Source organism: Ovis aries, chromosome 1 (assembly GCF_016772045.2).
Source record: "Ovis aries strain OAR_USU_Benz2616 breed Rambouillet chromosome 1, ARS-UI_Ramb_v3.0, whole genome shotgun sequence".
NCBI classification, from domain to species: domain Eukaryota; kingdom Metazoa; phylum Chordata; class Mammalia; order Artiodactyla; family Bovidae; genus Ovis; species Ovis aries.
The window spans coordinates 76,086,579-76,106,495 of NC_056054.1; the positions used below are offsets into that span (position 1 = coordinate 76,086,579).

At 34.8% G+C, this 19,917-nt stretch overlaps 1 protein-coding gene across 5 annotated transcripts in view; it reads left to right on the top strand.

The window, feature by feature from the left end:
* The window catches only part of SNX7 (sorting nexin 7), a 184,757-nt gene that overhangs the window by 106,674 nt on the left and 58,166 nt on the right, over positions 1-19,917 (top strand). For 3 of the 5 annotated variants that reach the window (XM_042251278.2, XM_060412003.1, XM_042251288.2), the window contains one exon: positions 77-19,812. The exons of the other annotated variants lie outside the window; for them this stretch is intronic. In XM_042251278.2, coding sequence (XP_042107212.1) covers positions 77-163 — 87 coding nt within the window. In that variant the 3' untranslated portion in view covers positions 164-19,812. Of the gene's footprint in view, positions 1-76; positions 19,813-19,917 lie in introns of those variants that run through there. 5 annotated transcript variants of the gene reach the window in all.

The following is a 19,917-nucleotide window of genomic DNA, read 5'->3' on the forward strand; positions in this document are numbered from 1 at the left end:
GATATGCAGTATTGCTTTCTTTTTCTTTTTAAAAAGTTATCCTCTCTCTTACTTTCTGTTTATCTTGTGTTGAAAGAGTCTGTTCAGGAACCAAGTGTCACATTCAAAGCCCTCTCTGGTGGCTCAGTGCCAGTGGAGCTGCCAGTCAACAGAGCATCACTAAACCCACCCACCAACACAAAGTGTTTACCTGTAAGAAGGTGATGAGCTTTCCTTCCTCCACAGCATGCCCATGTGCCTAATATGAGCTGAGCTTGACGTGAGAGAGAATTCTGCTATCTTCATGTAAAACTGGTGGCTCAGAGGTTAAAGCATCTGCCTGCAATCCGGGAGACATGGGTTCGATTCCTGGGTTGGGAACATCCCCTGGAGAAGGAAATGGCAACCCACTCCAGTATTCTTGCCTGGAGAGCCCCATGGACGGAGGAGCCTGGTGGGCTACAGTCCATGGGGTCGCAAAGAGTTGGACGTGACTGAGCGACTTCACTTTCACTTTCACTTTCATGTAAAACTCAGAATATAGGGGAAGGGAAAAAAAGTAAGTGCCATTTTGCACATTTAGGCTGATCTAAGATAAGACTCAGGATGACAGGAAGCGATTTAAGTTTAAGAAGTAGCCATTAAAAAAAACCTCAAATGTAATATTTATTAATGAAGCAGACAAGAAATTACAAAACCACCATGAGTTGTAGTCATGACTTTTAGCAGTTATACTGAAGTTGTTTCGACCAGTGCCAAATTGAAATGGCTTCATAATATATTAATAAAAAGCTACAAATATTTTATATGTTACAATTGAGCTTATCAGTTTAACACTGATTTTTTTATTTTCTATTTTTCTATTCCCTAATTTTAAACAATACAAATAAACTGAACAGAATCTTATATATGAAAAAAAAAATTAAATGCTACCATTTTGTTTTGTTTGTCTTCCCTTCAGTTTCTTGTTTTGGCAGTATCTGACATCTTCAAAAATCATTTGATTGGGCTTCCTAATGATTCTCCTATCTGATTAAAATTTCGTTTCCTCTCCTTTTCTTACCCGGGCTTCCCAGGTAGTTTGGTGGTTAAGAATCCTCCTGCCAGTTCAGGAGACACGGGAAACACAGGTTCTATCCCTGGGTCAGGAAGATCCCCTGGAGAAGGAAATGGCAACCCACTCCAGTATTCTTGCCTGGAAAATTCCGTGGACAGATGAGCCTGACTAGTTACAGTCCTTGGGGTCACAAAGAGTTGGATATGACTTAGCCACTGAGCATGCACACTCCTTTTCTTGTATTGTTTGCAAAGTCAGGAAAGAAATAGAAGTTTGAATGAGCAGGAAATTAGTTCAGAGTTTATATATGTCCCTTCCATCCCCACCTTTCCTCTGTAGCTATTCAAAAAGGTCAGAAAAGAACATTAGCTCACTCTAGTTTAGTTCGATTGGTTTTGTTTCTTTCTTTGTTTACCTTAGGAAAAATGCCTAATCAATATTTTGCTTTTCAAATGATTGTCTTTTTTGAACACAGTAGTATTTATTTTCAGTGAATTTTATGCTATTGCTTGCTTCATCTAGCTATTCTGAACGTACTTTTCCTAGAAGGTATATATTAAAATACATCTTTAACCTTATCTCTGTCTGAATATATGACTATATGAAATTGATACATTAAAAAAAATTATATTTTGTACTCTGTAGTGCTTGCCAGGTTAAAGGTACTTTAAAATATTTTATATTTTGCAAGATTATCTAACTGATACTGATATTTTCATTCAGCAAGAAATACTTGAGCCCCTACTACCACCAGCCACTGTGCTGGGTCCTGGAGAGACCACAGTGTGCAAGACAAACACAATCTCTTTCTCATGTGGTTACAATTAAAATATTATAATAAAAAATATAATAAGATCCAGGATAGGAAGACTTTGCAAGGGCATCTAACCTAATCTAGAAGGAAAGAGGACAGTTCCTCAGAGGATATATTTAAGCTGAGTCCTGAATAATGAATGAGAGGTAGCAAGATTCAGATATGAGAAAGAGAGTTCCAGGCAGAGAAGACATGCACAAAAGCAGAGAGGTGAGAGAGAACATGTTCAAATGACTGAGGTTCCTTTTGGGAGAATGGTGGAGTGGAGATAGTGTTGAATTGAAAAATGAGGCTTGTAGAGGAGGAAAATGTTTCCCTCAACCCTCACAGGATCCCTGGCTGGGTCTGAAAATGAAACTGACAAGGATAAATTCACAGGAGAAAAAGCATATAAGTTGAATGAATATAATTTCTTTGTGGCACAGGAGGCTTCATCAACAAATCAAGATCAGAAGAAACAGATCTGAGTATTTTTATGCTAGTTTTGATGAAGATTGGGTTGTTGTGTAGAGAGGGATAGGTTAAGGGGTATAACGTAAGCCCAGTAAACTGAGGGAGACTTAGCAGGGCCTGTTTGTTAGGAGTCTTCTCATGTCCTTGGCTTCAGAGGTAAAGATGCACCTTTCCTCTGGGGATGAGGATCCCACCTCTTACTTGAGGATTTTATGACTTGCCTCAGGAGATAAGGGTTGGAAGAAGGTCAGAGTGACCTTTCCGCTTCTATTTCTCAAACTCTTTCATCTTAATATGACAGTGTGTCATGTTGTGTGTTAGTATGTCCTGAACCCTATTAGGCTGAAAGTGAAAGTGAAGTCGCTCAGTCGTGTCTGACTCTCTGCGACCCCATGGACTGTAGCCTACCAGGATCTTCCTTTCATGGAGTTTGCCAGGCAAGAATACTGGAGTGGGTTGCCATTTCCTTCTCCAGGAGATCTTCCCAACCCAGGGATTGAACCCGGGTCTCCCGCATTGTAGGCAGACGCTGTACCATCTGAGCCACCAGGAAAGTCTGAAGAATGCCTTAATAAGCTTTGTTTTTTATTTCTCATTCTAAGGGAAATGGTAAATGCCATTAAAGAGTTTTCAGCAGGGAAGAGACAATTTGGACTTGCCTTTTAGAATGATCATGCAGGCTATATATGGGTCATAGTGGAACAAAACTAGACATATTGAGCCTGGTTAGAAAGTGGAGCAACAAAGACAGAGAGGTGAACTGACATAGAGGTTTCATGGCAGCAGGCTACAGATTGGAGGACAGATTTAAGTGATTTTCTTTTTAGTAAGTGGTGTTGGAAAGATCGTTTTCTACCTCCCCTCCTTTTTTATTCTATAATAACAACCTTAAGTAGATTAAAATATCTAAAAGGAACTCCCCGTAAGTCTCAGATTTTGAAATGATTTAAAATATTTCTGTTGGATAAAGCAGATTTGTCACTATACGCTTTTTTTTTTAACAACTTTAACTGTTTTAAATCCACAGAAATAACTTTATCTCTCCTTTATAATAGAACATGGCCACACTGGCATTATAGGAGTGCTATGACAATTAATAATTGAAATAATTTTCTAAGAAAGTTAGAATACACATTATACTATAAGTGATTGCAATTATAAAACATATTAGGTTATAAAAATCGTGTGACAAACACTCAATACTATGTTGTCTTCTCAATGATAATGTCTGCAAAACTTAGTTCTAAGTTTGGATTTTTAATTTTCTTAAGAGAAAATGTTCATAGTAGTTCCATTGAACTTCAACTGAAATGTTTGGATTTTGACTATACCTCTCACATAAATGCACACTTTTTTTTATTCTCATGGATTGCACTCAGTTTATACAAAATACTATCTTCTTAGAAATAGTTAAATTAGCATCACTGTGCCATATTGCCGTATTGCAAATTTTGTCCCTCACAGCAGTTTATCGCTATGTTTTTAACTCTTTCCTCCAAGTGAATTGTATTTCTAAATCTTACTAAAATTATATCAAGTGTACGGCATTTTAGATGGAGGTGTCTGGAGGAATCATTGGTTTTCTTTACTGTAACTTCATAAGGTCTCGACATCTCAAGTTTTTTATTGAGTTTTTTCCTGAGTGAATAACTTTTAACTGATTTGGCACATGATTCCAGGTATAATCGGAAATTAAAGCCCTTATATAATCAAGGCTTCCTAATTAACACACAGACTGTATGGCCTGAAACAGCAACAGTCTGCTGTTATCTGTTGACTTCAGAATATATCAAATATATAAGGAAGTAAAATGTTGCAGAATCTTTCCAGTTCCTTTTTAATTTAATCACATTATTATGGAAATACTTCTGTCTTCATCAACATTTGTAAAAAAATAAATAACTAGTAAATCCCTAAAGGGGTTTGCTCCTAGTGTGATAGAAAAAATAGGGTATAAACATTTGTCTTTGGGCTTTTATGAAGTGAAATGGTCACAACTTGTTTATAACTTAAAATTTAACTATTAAAATGCCAGAGGAAAATCAGTTTGTAAATATGAGATATGTCTGTATCAAAGGTCCATTATTGTCTAACTAAAATATTATACTTAGATGTGTGAATTTACTTAGAAACAGTTGACCTCAAATATAAAACAAGGATCTGAAATAAACTCTGAATAGGTAAAATGAAGCTATTCCCAATTGTGTTCTGTATGACCAGGATCCAAGAATAAACTTGAATCATTTTTGAAAAAATTAGAAGAACAAAGCAATAAAATAAAAAGTCCCATTAACCATAGGTGAATAATTTCAAAGTGAATAATTTCAAAGTATATAAGTATCCAAATAACCAAAGAAAGTTATTTCTTACTAAAATGTGAAGGGATGCTAAAACTATAAACTATGACATGTTGGATAAAGTGCGCAGACATTTTCTAATTGTTCTTTAGTAGGTACAAAATAAGACTGCCCAGGTGGCTCAGTGGTAAAAATCTGCCTGCAGCGTAGGAAAGTGAAGTCACTCGGTCGTGTCCGACTCTTTGTGACCCCATGGACTGTAGCCTATCAGGCTCCTCCGTCCATGGGATTTTCCAGGTAAGAGTGCTGAAGTGGATTGCCATTTCCTTCTTCAGGGGATCTTCCTGACCCAGGAATCTAACCCGGGTCTCCCGCATTGCAGGCAGACGCGTTACCATCTGAGCCACCAGGGAAGTACAGTGCAGGAAATGCAGGTTCAATCCCTGGGTTGGGAAGATCCCATGGAGAAGGAAATGGCAATCCATTCCAGTATTCTTGCCTGGGAATCCCATGGACAGAGAAGCCTGGCAGGCTACAGTCCATGGGGTTGCAAGAGTCAGACATAACTTAGTGAATAAACAAAAACACAAGGTACAAAATAGTATGTTTTTATTCTTGTTGATGATGCTGATAATCATTATGATGGTGAAGAAATTTAAAAGGAAGGAATCCTTGGTAGATATCATAAACTGAAATAATATGCTCTTTAAAGTTTAACAATATAATCATGAAAAGATCACATAATATTAATTATTGCCAAATAAAATCATTTGTAGTTAACTGAATATAATACTTGAAGTAGTAAAATTTATTTCTTTACATAGTTTATTTTAGAGTTAATATATGGAAGTCTTTTTGGCCTCATTTTCTGGTTTTAGAATTAATACATGTACAAAAACAACAAAAGTTAAGTACACAAATGTATAAAGAAGAAATAAAGAATACCCATAACCTTATCTCCTACAGAGCGGTATATTGAAATGCATTTACAGAAAAATAATTTGCTCTATGCTGATCAAAATATTTTAAGATTTCTGCATTTCCAAATATGTCAACATAAAAACATGATACTTATTTGTGTCATGATGACTACAGTGGACATGTGTTATTTTAAATTCTATATTTTTCACTTGTTTAAACATTTTTCTGTGTAACTTGATCTTTATATAGTATATAATGTTCATATATCTTTATTAGTGAATATAACTACTAATAATTGAACATTTATGTAAATTTTTATGCTCTCATAAACAATACTATTTAAAATAATTATGAACATTAGACTTAAGATCTTTCTTGATAAGATATTCAAGAAATAGCCAAGATAGAGGTGACTTCATTTCAAATGCTATCAGTCTTATTTAAGAATGTTAGTTGCCTCATGTAAAATCATTCTTTAGGATTCTATTAACATCAAAACCCTATGCTAAGCAGCATTCAAATTCAAACTTAAATCTTCCCCTTAGGGAAGAATAATAAGTATATGTATTTTTCATTTGATTGATACAGCTTTACAATATATTACTTTTTTAATGAAAGAGTATTTGAATTCATTTAGTTGAATCATAATAAACTGACTTAGTAGAAGGTTCTATCATTATTGAATAATAAAAATATTTATATCTACATGGGTATCTAGGAAGCAGAAAAGCATCTAGTATAGGATGTTTTCTCTGAAATAAAAGAAGAAAAAAAATCATTTCAAGAGTTCACAGTCTAGCCAAATCAATAACACAACTAATGCTTCCCTAAAATCCAAGTCCAGCTATATACGGACCATTCAAACAGCAGAGAAAATTTTAAAAATACACATCATAGAAGTTCTTTTACAAAGTAAGTAACAGATGAGCATTGAATCTCCTAGAAGTTTTCAGGTATAGTTGTTTTTATTTAGAAATTTATTCCTTGTTATATTGGGGAATAGTAAAATAAACTGGAGCGAAAGAGTTTTTTGTTTTACATTCATTGATGTGCTACATATTTTGGAACATTTTAAAATTTTTTCATGAATATTTAAAACACCATGATCCAAGTAAAGGTATCTCCCAAACATTGTGACTTTAAGAGGTTAAAGTTGATAATGATATGTTGATATCATTGATAATGATAATAAAACTGCCAGCTAAGAAGATTCTGATGAGTGGAATTTATGTATCTGTCTGAGATTTCATTATTTTTTCCTAAATTGGGTCTCAGATAAATTATGGACTTGCTGTTCATCTACAGTAATTGAAAGGAGCAGTGAGGGAGAATAACTTTCCCAAGATCTAATCCATCCGACAAAGAGGAGCTGTTATGTAACAAGACAGAAACTTGATGACAAAGTACTATTTTGAAAATCTGGGAGTCAAAGAAAAGGAAAGGAAGGAAACCCTGGCCATCTAGTCATATTTCCTAGAATTTAGTAAAGTGATTTGAAAAATTACAAAAAAGTTTAATTTCAGCATCAGTATTATGTCTTTCTTGTAGAGGGGATGGGAGTGATTGAAGGTTTACTTAACTATAGTTGTTTAGTATCATTTTGGTCACAAAGAATGACCTGTAGTTTCTTAGTTTTCCTTTTAAATGTTGGGAGAGAGGCATAATAGTTGCTCTATGTTGAGCAATTTAAATTATATTTTTATGTTGACAGTCTCTTAAGATGAAATGGAGTAAATAGATACTTTCTTTAAGGTTAATGTGTGTCTCAACTCCCTTTGAAAATCATAAAAACAAAAAGCTAGAATAATTCAGCGTTATCTAGGACAGGGATTTTGGAATCCGTATCAGGGTACTTTTCTTTTTACAATCATGCCTCATAACGTTTACTTAAACTGGTACCTTACTGAATCTCTAGAACTCAGGAATACAGATCTCCTGATGATGGTTAAACAACCCTTCAGAAAATAACAGTCTCTATTTGGAACTGTTAGAAGAATGTTTCAGAACTACATTATACACCCTAGTGAATTCAGTAGATTTACATTAATGGGTAAGATAGATTTCCTGAAAAGTAAACGTGCTACCTGCTTAAGAGGCTAAGATGCTTGGATATTTACTCAACCTGACCATTTTTGTGCCAGTTAGAATTTCCAATTCATTACATTCTTTTGTCCACGTTATTGACTTTTTTACTCACTGGAAGGTACTCATTAGAAACCTGATGTCAATATTAACAAATTTGGGCTACAGTACACCACACGTTTAGGGACCATCCAGTTTATTTAGGGACAGTCATCTTCATCAAAACATCAAGTTTCCATCTTCTTAATGCCATAATGCTCCATTGAATGCCTAGGAGCTTATCCCTTTGTATTTTTAGTAAAGAGACCAACACTATTGATTATTTAATGATTAATCTTGTCCTTTTTACCATTTATTCTATCGAAATCCTTTTTTTTTTTTTTTTGGTAAGCAATCAATTCCTGTTTGAAATAGAATCTAAAGGTACATAATAATAATGCTTAAAACAAGGGAAGCAGAGAGGAAATAACCTTGTGCATCCTAAGACTTTAAAACTTTTTATTCTTACTCTCAGATGAGAGGCTTCACCGCTGCTTATAGAAACAAAATCTTCAATAAACTCTTGCTTGGGCTGTTCATGGGATGCTGTTATGGTCCTCTGTTATTAGTTGATTGGTTGTGGGAGAGGCATCCATGGAGAATACCAACCACAGAGGCTGGGAAGCTGCCTTCTCAGCTTGATTGATTGTACCAGGAATCTTGGTTGAGTGAAGAGATGAAATTATAAACTGAGCTGAGGGAATGCTACATTAAAGACATTTTATAAATTTTTAAAATCAACTAGTACAAATGCTGGAGGAAGTCCCTGGGCATAGTTTTTGAGTCTCTAATTGTTTATTTGAGGACATATTTGATCGCACAATCATTTGCTCCCATTTATTTTACTTTCGCTGTCATTAGATATGACAACTTCATAGCCAAGTGCCTTCCTCTTAAGTTATGCTGTTTCATTTTATTGAAGAAGGTTGCAATGCATCTTGACACATTAAAGTTCCTAAGATACTCCTTAGAAAAGAACTATGTTCACCTTTGTTTAAGATCTCAGATTTATTTGTTCACAGAAGTCATTTATGGAATTCATGTCTGAAATATTTATGGAACTATTATCTAGAAAATACTTAAGAAACTGATAAAAATGTAAGACTTCTAATGTTCATTAAAGCCTTTATTGTAAAACCATCTGAAGATGTTTAGTAGCTATGAACTCTTGACAGAGTAAATTTCAGTTCCACTTGTCTTAAAAAAAAAAAAAAGAACTGCTCAGTGGTAGCCAACTACCTTTTTAAAGTTTCACCTCAATAATTTGATACAGCTTTTCAGTGATTCAAAGGAATTCTCTCTCATAGCAAATAAGGTAAATGTTATCCTCTATATTGATGACAAAGTCCTTTCATATTCCAAGTTGTAAATCTACTTCTAACTGGTTTTCCCCACCCTGCACCCTAGCACCAAGGAATCTTTATATTCAAACCAAAAATACTTTGCAAAAAGATTGTTTTCAGCATGTAGAATGATAGTATACTTTGTCAAGTTTAAGTCATTTAATTTACTAGGTCTTTGTCTTAATCACCACATTGAAATTTGCTTCTTGCAAAATTGAAGTTTTATAAGATTCCTGAGGTCTTGTTATGTTGCTGCTGCTGCTGCTAAGTCGCTTCAGTCATGTCCAACTCTGTGCGACCCCATAAACGGCAGCCCACTAGGCTCCGCCATCCCTGGGATTCTCCAGGCAAGAACACTGGAGTGGGTTGCCATTTAAAGACACTTAAAAAAAAAAGTCCCTGCCACCCTTCCTGTTGTTGTTCAGTCACTCGGTAGTGTCCACCTCTTTGCAACCCCATGGACTGTAGCACACCAGGCTTCCCTGTCCATCACCAAGTCCCAGAGCCTGCTCAAACTCATGTCCATTGAGTTGGTGATGCCATCCAACCATCTCATCCTCCATCGTCCCCTTCTCCTCCTGCCCTCAATCTTTCCTAGCATAAGGGTCTTTTCCAACGAGTTGGCTCTTTGTATCAGGTGGCCAAAGTATTGGAGCTTCATCTTCAGCATCAGTCCTTCCAATGAGTATTCAGGATTTATTTCCTTTAGGATTTATTGGTTTAACCTTGCAATCCAAGGGACTCTGCAAAGTCTTCTTCAATACCACAGTTCAAAAGCATCGGTTCTTTGGCACTCAGCCTTCTTTATGGTTCAACTCTCATATCTGTACATGTCTACTGGAAAAACTACATAGTTCTGAGCAACTATACGCCAATGAAATTTTTTTAAAAAAGAAAGCATATCTAGAATTAACTTTTGGAAGTTGAATAATTTGAATTCACAAAAAAAGAATCATATCCTATGTATTATAATTCTCTATATTAAGTTGCATTGCAAAGAAATTAGTTCTCTGCCACTGGGAATTTTAAAGCAGTTGTTGAATAACGTACATCAGCAATTCTGTTTAAACTAGAATTTCTCTATGCATTTTATAGGAAATTAGTTTTTGTAATGTTAAAGGGTGTTTATCTTGATAGAAAAGATAGATTCTGTAGTCAAATAAGTTTGAATTAAACAGGCATGTTTATTAAAGAAGTTCTCAGAACCTTTTATGTGCTTATATGGGCTTCCCAGGTAGCACTAGTGGTAAAGAACCCAGTTGCCAGTACAGAAGACATAAGAGACAGGGGTTCAGTCCCTGTGTTGGGAAGATCCCCTGCAGGAAGGCACAACAACCCACTCCAGTATTCTTACTTGGAGAATCCCATGGAAAGAGGCACCTAGAGGGCTTCAGTCCGTGGGGTCACAAAGGGTCAGACACGACTAAAGTGATTTAGCACATGTTCTTATATAGTTTATGAATCTAAGACATAACTTTGACTAGGTTAGCATTTCTTCTTATAGCCTTAGCCTGTCATGGAACACAATTTAGGAAACCTTGGGTAATTATATTGATCTCTAAAGTTATGTTACTTAAAGTGTGGACTAATGCCTAATTCATAAATTATTTATTACAGATTTATAACATAAATTCAGAAATAGAATATAACCAGTTGAAATATTCTAGGGCAATTTGACATTGTCATGATGTCCAGGTGATTATTAGACTTCTTTTGTTGAATCAAGTATAGGCCAGTTGGGATATTGTCCAGCTTTTGTGATGATTTCTTGTGGCATGAAGTGCAAACTAGTCAGTTCAGTAGGATCACTAATGGTTCTTAGCCAACAAAAGATGTGTTCTTCACCACAGATAGTTTGAGAAGCACTGCTCTAAAGTTCCTTCTGTTTTCTAGAAGTTTGTTCATATCTTCAAATTAACATAGGTAGTGTTTTATATCATTTAAAAATTTATAATCTGGCTGATATTCAAGTATTATAATGTATATTAAGCATGATTAATTATAGAATTCAGTTTAAAGGCACCAAGGTCTGATTTTATATACTTCTAAGGAAACCTTAAAAATGAAGTATTTATCATTATTAGAAGTCAAAAGTATCATGTAACTGTACTTTTATTTATTAAGTGATTGCAGCCATGAAATTAAAAGACGCTTACTCCTTGGAAGGAAAGTTATGACCAACCTAGATAGCATATTCAAAAGCAGAGATATTACTTTGCCAACAAAAGTCCGTCTAGTCAAGGCTATGGTTTTTCTAGTGGTCATGTACGGATGTGAGAGTTGGACTGTGAAGAAGGCTGAGCGCTGAAGAATTGATGCTTTTGAACTGTGGTTTTGGAGAAGACTCTTGAGAGTCCCTTGGACTGCAAGGAGATCAACCAGTCCATTCTAAAGGAGATCAGTCCTGGGTGTTCTTTGGAAGGAATGATGCTAAAGCTGAAACTCCAGTACTTTGGCCACCTCATGCAAAGAGTTGACTCATTGGAAAAGACCCTGATGCTGGGAGGGACTGCGGGCAAGAGAAGGGGACGACAGAAGATGAGATGGCTAGATGGCATCACAGACTCGATGGACGTGAGTCTGAGTGAACTCCGGGAGTTGGTGATGGACAGGGAGGCCTGGCGTGCTGCGATCCATGGGGTCACAAAGAGTCGGACATGACTGAGCGACTGAACTGAACTGAAGGAAACCTTAAAAATGAAGTATTTATCATTTTTAGTATTCAAAAGTATCATGTAACTGTGTTGTTTTATTTATTAAGTGATGAGTTCTATTCTAAATTGCATATTCCAAGGCTGTAGTTCATGTTTCCAAATAACTATGAACATTTTTTATTGTATTCATGTAAGTTTTAAAGCTTTTGTTGTTTTATAGGTTTCTGCTTTCTTAAAAACTTATGTTAAAAACATTTTCATTAATCTCTTATATTCTGAGATATAGTTATTTTTCAATTATTTATACAAGCGAAGTTGAATTTAGGTATAGAAGTGACAGTTATACCATAGCATCGACAGTCTATCTTTTCCCAACCTTTGAATTAGATGAGTTTTTCTGTAGTTAAGTTAATCAAACATTTAAATAGGTGATTACATTTTATAATGTAATCATTTCTAAAATTATCTAGATTCTGAATCAAGAACTTACATCTCACTGTGCTTCGTAAAGGACAGATTATATGCTATGGACCAGTATAATAGTTCCTGTAAAGAAAAGGAAGAAATGGCTTAAAACACACATGTACACACTGCATGTTGTAACATTTTGAAGAAAAAAGGTGGATTTCCTAATGAAGCAAATTAAACTTAGATATCAGGATGGCTGCTACTAAATGTAAGAAAAGATCTTGGTCATATTTTCTCCATACCTAGCTTTCTAATCTGTCAAAAGGTGGAACCAATGGTCTTCCTCTGCCCCTGCCCCCTATCCACACACATCCCTCGCAGGTTTTTAGAAGAATAAAATTAGAAAGTGTGTGAAATGCTTTAAAATAATGTGCTTTATCATAGCTGTGCCTTGATCCAGTAATCCAAAAGTAAATGTGCTTTTCTTTTAGTTTATTGTATTTTCATATGTGATAAACAAGATCAGCTCACTGTTTGAAGTGTCTAGTACTAAACTGGACAAACTTCATGTAATTGGCTTGTTACTAGTTAAAAAAAAGAGAATGATGATATCGTATATAAAAGTGTGAGTGGAAAATATGAAAATGTTGGCTCTTGTATTCTCTATATATATTTCCAGTGTGTTAGATCTTTGGAGCTCCAACTTTTCCACATGTAAAAATGAGAGAAATGGAATTGGTTGTATCTAAGGACTTCCCTGGTGGCTCAGACGGTAAAGCGTCTGTCTACAATGCAGGAGACCCGGGTTCAATCCCTGGGTCAGGAAGATCCCCTGGAGAAGGCAATGGCACCCCACTCCAGTACTCTTGTCTGGAAAATCCCATGGACAGAGGAGCCTGGTAGGCTATAGTCCATGGGGTCGCAAAGAATCGGACGTGACTGAGCAACTTCACGTTCACCTTCAAGGCTCTTTCTATCCTTAGAAGATCTTGAGTTAGAGATCTACAAACTACAAAATAATTTTTAAAAGGACCACAAGATGGCGTTTGTAGCTAATGAGTTGTTTTATGTTAACTGTTGCAATCATTTAACAGTATTAACATTTGCAGTATTTACAAATGCAAACTTATTACTTATATTCTTGAGGAATATGTAAAACTAATTTTAGAAAAAGATGCAAATCTTGTCATTTTGAAGTTACTGATATTTCTCAAATTATAAATTAGCAGTTTATTCTGAATTTAGACTTTTCAAAAAATGAAATTTATTAAATAATTTTGAGCCATTGAAAAATAATAGAAGTTGATTTCCTTTTATAACATCTCTCATTTTTTTCTAGATTGGTTATATTTCAGGAAAATGTTTGAATATGCAGCTCCTAATAGTTTTCATTACTATTTGGATCTTAGGTCTAGGTGATTAAAAAAGCAGTTACTAAAATGTTACACACCCCATTGCCCTCATTTTAGGTATGGCCTACAATTTCTACAGTGTAATTTATTTTGCAATGATATTGGCCTAGTATGGAGATGTTTACATATTTGAGCTTCAGTGTTTCCTCACATGTAGGTTATGTCATCTATGCCCGAGATAGTTGAGATAGCATTAAATTATGTAAAGGATGTACAATCATATTTCTGTTTTAATTTATTAAGAGAGATACAGTTATTATGTCATTGGGGTTAGTGGGAAAACTAGAAGCACAGCTTTTGACTTAATGTGGAAATTTCTGGTTTAAAAAAAAAGTACATGGTAAGGTTTGGCTTTTATCACATTTTATATTAGTAGATATCATTGTTATTGTTTTAGGCAAATTTATGGTTATTTTACTTCATTAGTAGAGATATATATATAATATTTTATTGATTTGATTCTTGTGATAATTTACATGAGACTAGGTTTTCCACCAGCTGTTTCATGAACAGGGTCATAGCATTGCCTATGGAGATATAAAACTTTATGTTGGCACTATCACCTGGTCACTAAGAACATGGGCTTTGGATAGGCCTAACTTGTGACTTTAAGTTCAGACACCTTTCATTATTTCAGTGAGCCTCAGTATCCTCTTCTGTAAAGCGCTGAAAATAATAGTATACACATCATAAATTTTATTTGGTATTAAAATATATATGTACATGTATGTACATATGTACATAATAAAATAAAGATGAAAGAAAAGTCTTAGAGGCAAAAAACTTACAAATATCAAATACTGAGGGGAGAGGTAAAATTGTATGTTTGATGCCTTTCCACACTCTGTTAAGCCAAATAGAGCAAGGCATATTTATTAATTATATGCGATCTCATTTGCCAATTTAAAAAAAATTTATTTAAGTACAGTTGATTTACAGTGTTGTATTAGTTTCAGGTGTATAGCATGTGATTTACTTGTATGTACATATATTTTTTTTTCCAGATTATTTTGCCTTATAGGTTATTACAGAGTATTGAGTATAGCTCCCATACAGTAGGTCCTTGCTGGTTATCTATTAAATATATGATAATGTATATATGTTATTCCCAAACTCCTAATTTACCCTCCCTTCCCACTGCTTTCCCCTTTGGTAATCATAAGTTGGACTTCCATGTCTTTGGGTCTATTTCTATTTTGTATATAAGTTTACTTGTTTTTTTTTTTTTTTTTAGATTCCACATGTTAGCAATATCATATAATACTTCTCTTTGTCTGACTTACTTCACTTTGTAATGTTAATCTCTAGGTAATGTAATGTTCATGTAATGATAATCTCTAGGTCCATCCATGTTGCTGCATATGGCATTATTTCATTCATTTTTGGCTGAGTAATGTTCCATTGTGTATATATACCACCTCTTATTCTTTCATCAATGGTCATTTAGGTTGCTCCCATGCCTTAGTTCTTCCAAGTAGCACAGCAATGAACATTGGAGTGCATGTATCTTTTTGAACTATGATTTTCTCTGGATCTATGCCCAGAAGTGAGATTGTAGGATCATATGGTACTTCTATTTTTAGTTTTTTAAGGAACTTCCATCCTGTTCTCCATGGATGTTCTCCGTACAGTGTAGGAGGGTTGCCATTTCTCCACACCCTTTCCAGCATTTGTTGCCTTAGATTTTTTGATGATGGCCATTCTGAGCTGTGTGAGGCGATGTGTGTGTGCTCAGTCACTCCTCACTGTAATTTTGATTTACAATTCTCTGATAATTAGCAATGTTGAGTATCTTTTCATGTGGCCATCTGTATGTCTTCTTTGGAGAAATGACTGTTTAGAACTTCTGCTCATTTTTCAGTTTTTTCCTTTATATTAGGCTGTATGAGCTGTTTATGTATTTTGGAGAGTAGTCCCTTGTTGGTCATGTCATTTGCAAATATTCTGTAAGTTGTCATTTCATTTTGTTTATGGTTTCCTCTGCTGTGCAAAAGCTTTTAGGTTAATACCTAGGGTGCATTTGTTTATTTTTGTGTTGGCCGTTTTAGGTCCTCAGATGAAAGTTGAAGCATGCACGTGGTTTAAGCCTCCTCTACTGTGAATGGGTAAATAGGCCCAGAAAAATGAAAACATTCGCTTGAATGTTTTCAGACTGTGGGACAGAACCTCTTTATATCCCACCATTTTGAGAAAATAGTGATTCTGAAATGTGGAAGCTTTCATTGGAAGCTATATTATACCAACAGAAACCCCATTTTTGTTATCATTCATTCTTTAGAAAATTTAATCACATCTACTTGTGGATCACTGTCACTTTTGAGAGCTAAAGAGACATTTACCTTTTCTTAGGGCAAAATGTCATCACTGCTTTTACTGAGATAGCAAGAGATTTACTTTCAAGACTAGTTTTGTAATTAAAACTTACTTTCTATTTAAGAAGTCTTTAAGCATGTGTCAGAACAAAAGGGCTTTTATTTACCTTTTGGGTCTGTTTGCCCTAGTTCTGGCTCACTTTCCTAACTGTACAGTCTTTCCCAGTCGTGCCTTCACAGAGAAGCTACAGTTTTTGGTCTTTGGCTACAAACTGGCGCCACCTAGGAACATGCCTAATAGCATGTTCAACATGTTTATGGACTTTCTTTTACTGCAGTGAGAAGCATAGGGCAATAGAAAAGAGTACTGGACTCAACAGATCAGTTCTCTTACCTATAAGATGCAATTACTTCAGTTTGTCAGAGTATTGTTATATCAAATAAAATAATATGTACAAAAATATGCACATTACTCAACTAAATGTGGAATTGCTATTGATGCTCTATGACAGTATGATAATCAAACTAGAATGAGCTAAATTGCTGCTGCTGCTGCTGCTAAGTTGCTTCAGTTGTGTCCGACTCTGTACGACCCTATAGACGGCAGCCCACTAGGCTCCGCCGTCCCTGAGATTCTCCAGGCAAGAACACTGGAGTGGGTTGCCATTTCCTTCTCCAGTGCATGAAAGTGAAAAGTAAAAGTGAAGTCGCTCAGTCGTGTCTGACTCCTAGTGACCCCATGGACTGCAGCCTACCAGGCTCCTCCGTCCATGGGATTTTCCAAGCAAGAGTACTGGAGTAGGTTGCCATTGATGAGCTAAGGGGTACAATTAAAGGTCAAGTCAACTGTGACACTAGGTATTTTTGATTGTTACTTTAATTTTAATAGATATTAGCTTGCTTTATTAATTATAATGATTTAAAAATGGGAATAAATCTGTTCCTTGATAGAAAACGGTGAGAAGCCAAATAACAGAAATACTTTAAAATATATATATAATTTACAATTATGAGCAAGTCTCACACTGGGTTTTCAGATTTTTGTTGTTGTTTTGATGATTCTTTGTATCATTCAATTATCCCAATTACTTATGGTATAAAAAATCCATTTCTTGAGTTTTCACTTAGTTTTTCATACTCAAAAAATGATAGAGATTTAAAGAGCATTAGAGGTTATCTTTGATTATTTAAAAATAGACTTATGTACATTGACTGAATAAATATACAACATATCAATATTAATAGGTTAATATTAAACATTGGCAGGAGGGGGCAATTAGCATATTTAGTTAGTGAAAATATCTGCTGTCAAAATTCCAGAAGATGATTGGTAGCATCAGGAGTTACACAGTTCAGGGCCATGTCTCAACTTTGTAGACCCAGAAAACTGATTGGTCAGCACCCTGACTAGGGATCAGGTTTTTATGGCAAAACTGAACATTAACACATTTAGTGATCAATAGAAGCCAGGATGTCAGCTGATTAATATTCAGATTGAAAAGTGCACTGTTTCTGATGACCAGTGTATTTGCATCAGCAGTTCAGTACATCCCTTCCCTATGCTCTTGGCATGTATTGAACACTTACTTTCTGCCTGGCATGTTATTAACTCAGTCATCTTCAAAGAGAATACATACACCTGGAAATGCTTAAAAACTTCCAAAAGGTATGTAAAGAATCAGTTTCTACACTCAACCTGCATTTATACACTTTCCTAAAACTGGATCCACCTGCAATCATGCTTTTTTTTTTTTTTTTGCCCTCTTCTCAAAAATGGTTCTTCTTACATTGTGTAAAAGAAAGTTATCTCACCTTGATGGCCCAGTGACTTATTAAATGTACTCTTGTGGTCATTCAAGCTATTAATTATTTTCCATTCCCTAGTAAATGGCTGTCCCTCTTATCAGATTTGTCATGTCACAAACATATTTAACCACTGATCCTCAGCTTTCTCATCTGTAAAATAAGATTCATAGTCATCATGTGAAGTTTAAAGAAAGTGATATGTGATAGTCAAGTGTGAAAGTTGCTCAGTCGTGTCCGACTCTTGTCCATGGAATTCTCCAGGCCAGAATACTGGAGTGGGTAGCCTTTCCTTTCTCCAGGGGATCTTCCCAACCCAGGGACTGAATCTACGTCTCCTGAATGGCAGGTGGATTCTTTACTAGCTGAGCCACAAGGGAAGCCCAGTATGGGATAACAACCACAATGATGCCTCACCGAGTATTCATATAGATATATAGCAGCATCATGATGCTTGTTTTCCTATGCTAGTGTTCTATAATCTATATTTCAAAATACATAAATTGTTTTTCTGCCTTTCATGTGGTGGATGATAAGGAAATGGTTAAGTAGCTAGTTTGTTTCTTTTACCACATTTCACTGTCCTTCTGAGGATTTTCTTTAGAAATGAAAATATTAATTCACAGCAATAATCAGCGTGGAGGGCTGATCTCCCTTAGACATTTATTAAACTAGGATATTTGAAGAATATGACAATGATAGAAGCTTCTTCACATTAGGATTAATACCATTTTTGGTGCAGTTTGGATCTATCTGACAGGAATTCTAAATAGAGCAGACTGCTCACATTTTCATTGAGTTTTGCCTTGAGTATGTTCAGAAGTTTATTTAAATAATAGTTTGGCAGAGTTATCAAAAAGATATGATATCTCCTGAAAGCAGTAATTGCTTTGGGCTACCCTGCAGGGTTACCAGATAGTAGATTATGTATGAATTTGCAGAAGAGGCCAGAAATGAGTTTCACACAGGAAACAGGACTTTTTACAAAGGTGAACTATGATTCTACTGTCTATTAGCCCTTCAGTTCCATAGTTTTGTATACATTGTGGATAGATTTTTAAACATTATATGTATTTAGGTATTGCTTATTTCCTTTCTTATGTTCAGAATTTGGTGGAGATTTTTAAGTATCCATAGAGCTGGATTAAATTTTTTTCTTGGCATTCAAAAGAAATAAAATACTAATAACAGCTAGTAGTTAATACATTTGTCCATATGATGTTAACTGTAAGTTTTTTGAAGATGTTCTTTCTCAAGGTGTGGAAGTCCCCATCTGTTTCTAGTTTGCTGAGAATTTTTTTTTTAAACTAAGAAATGGACATTTGTAATTTGACAGATGTCTTTCCATGTTAACTGAGATGATATTACATTGAATACAGTCAGTTACACTGATTGATCTGAACATTAATTGAATCTTACATTCTTGGGATAAACTCCATTTGGTCATGATGTATAATTCTTTCTATAGATTTCTGCATTTGATTTGCTAAAATTTTGTTTAAAATTTTTACACCTGTATTTATGAGGGGTAGTGATCTGTAGTTTTCTTCCCTTGTAATATCTCTGGTATGATGGAAACCTTTCCTTTCTCTTCAGTTCTCTGAAAGTTTGTGTAGAATTAATATGATTCTTCATTAAATTGTTGATACTATTTGCTAGGGAAGCCATTTATTCCTGGAGTATTCTTTATGGGAAGATATTTAACAAAAAATTCAGATTTATTTGGATTATTTATTTTTTCTAGATTTACTTTTTCTGGAGTGAGTTTTGGTAATTTTGGTAGTGTGTGTCTTTTCATTGGTTTTATTCAAGTTCTCAAATGTATAGGTATAAAGTTTTCAATAATATTTTCTTTTCCTTCGGTAGAATTTAGACTGATGTCACCTCGCTTAACCCTAACAGTTGGTAGTTTATATCATCTCTCTTCTTTTATAAACAGTCTGGCTAAAAGTTTATAAATTTTGTTAATCTTCTCAAAGATCCAGTGATTCTTCTTTCATTGATTCACAACTGCTATCTTTTCTGGTTTTTTCCTTCTACTACTTACTTTTGGTATAATTTGTCCTGTTTTAGTTTTTAAGATGGAAATTGAAGTCATTTAAGATCTTTTTCTTTTCTTACATAGGTGTTTAGTGCTATAAATTTCTCTCTATGTACTACTTTAGTGGCATCCCAAATTTTTTTTATATATTGTGTTTTCATTTTCATTCAGTTTAAAATAAAATACATTTTAGATTACCTTGTTATTTCTTCTTTAGACTTCAAATATTTGGGGATTTTTCAGATACCTTTCAACTGCCGATTCCTAAGTTAATTTCACTATGCTCAGAGAATAAACCTCAT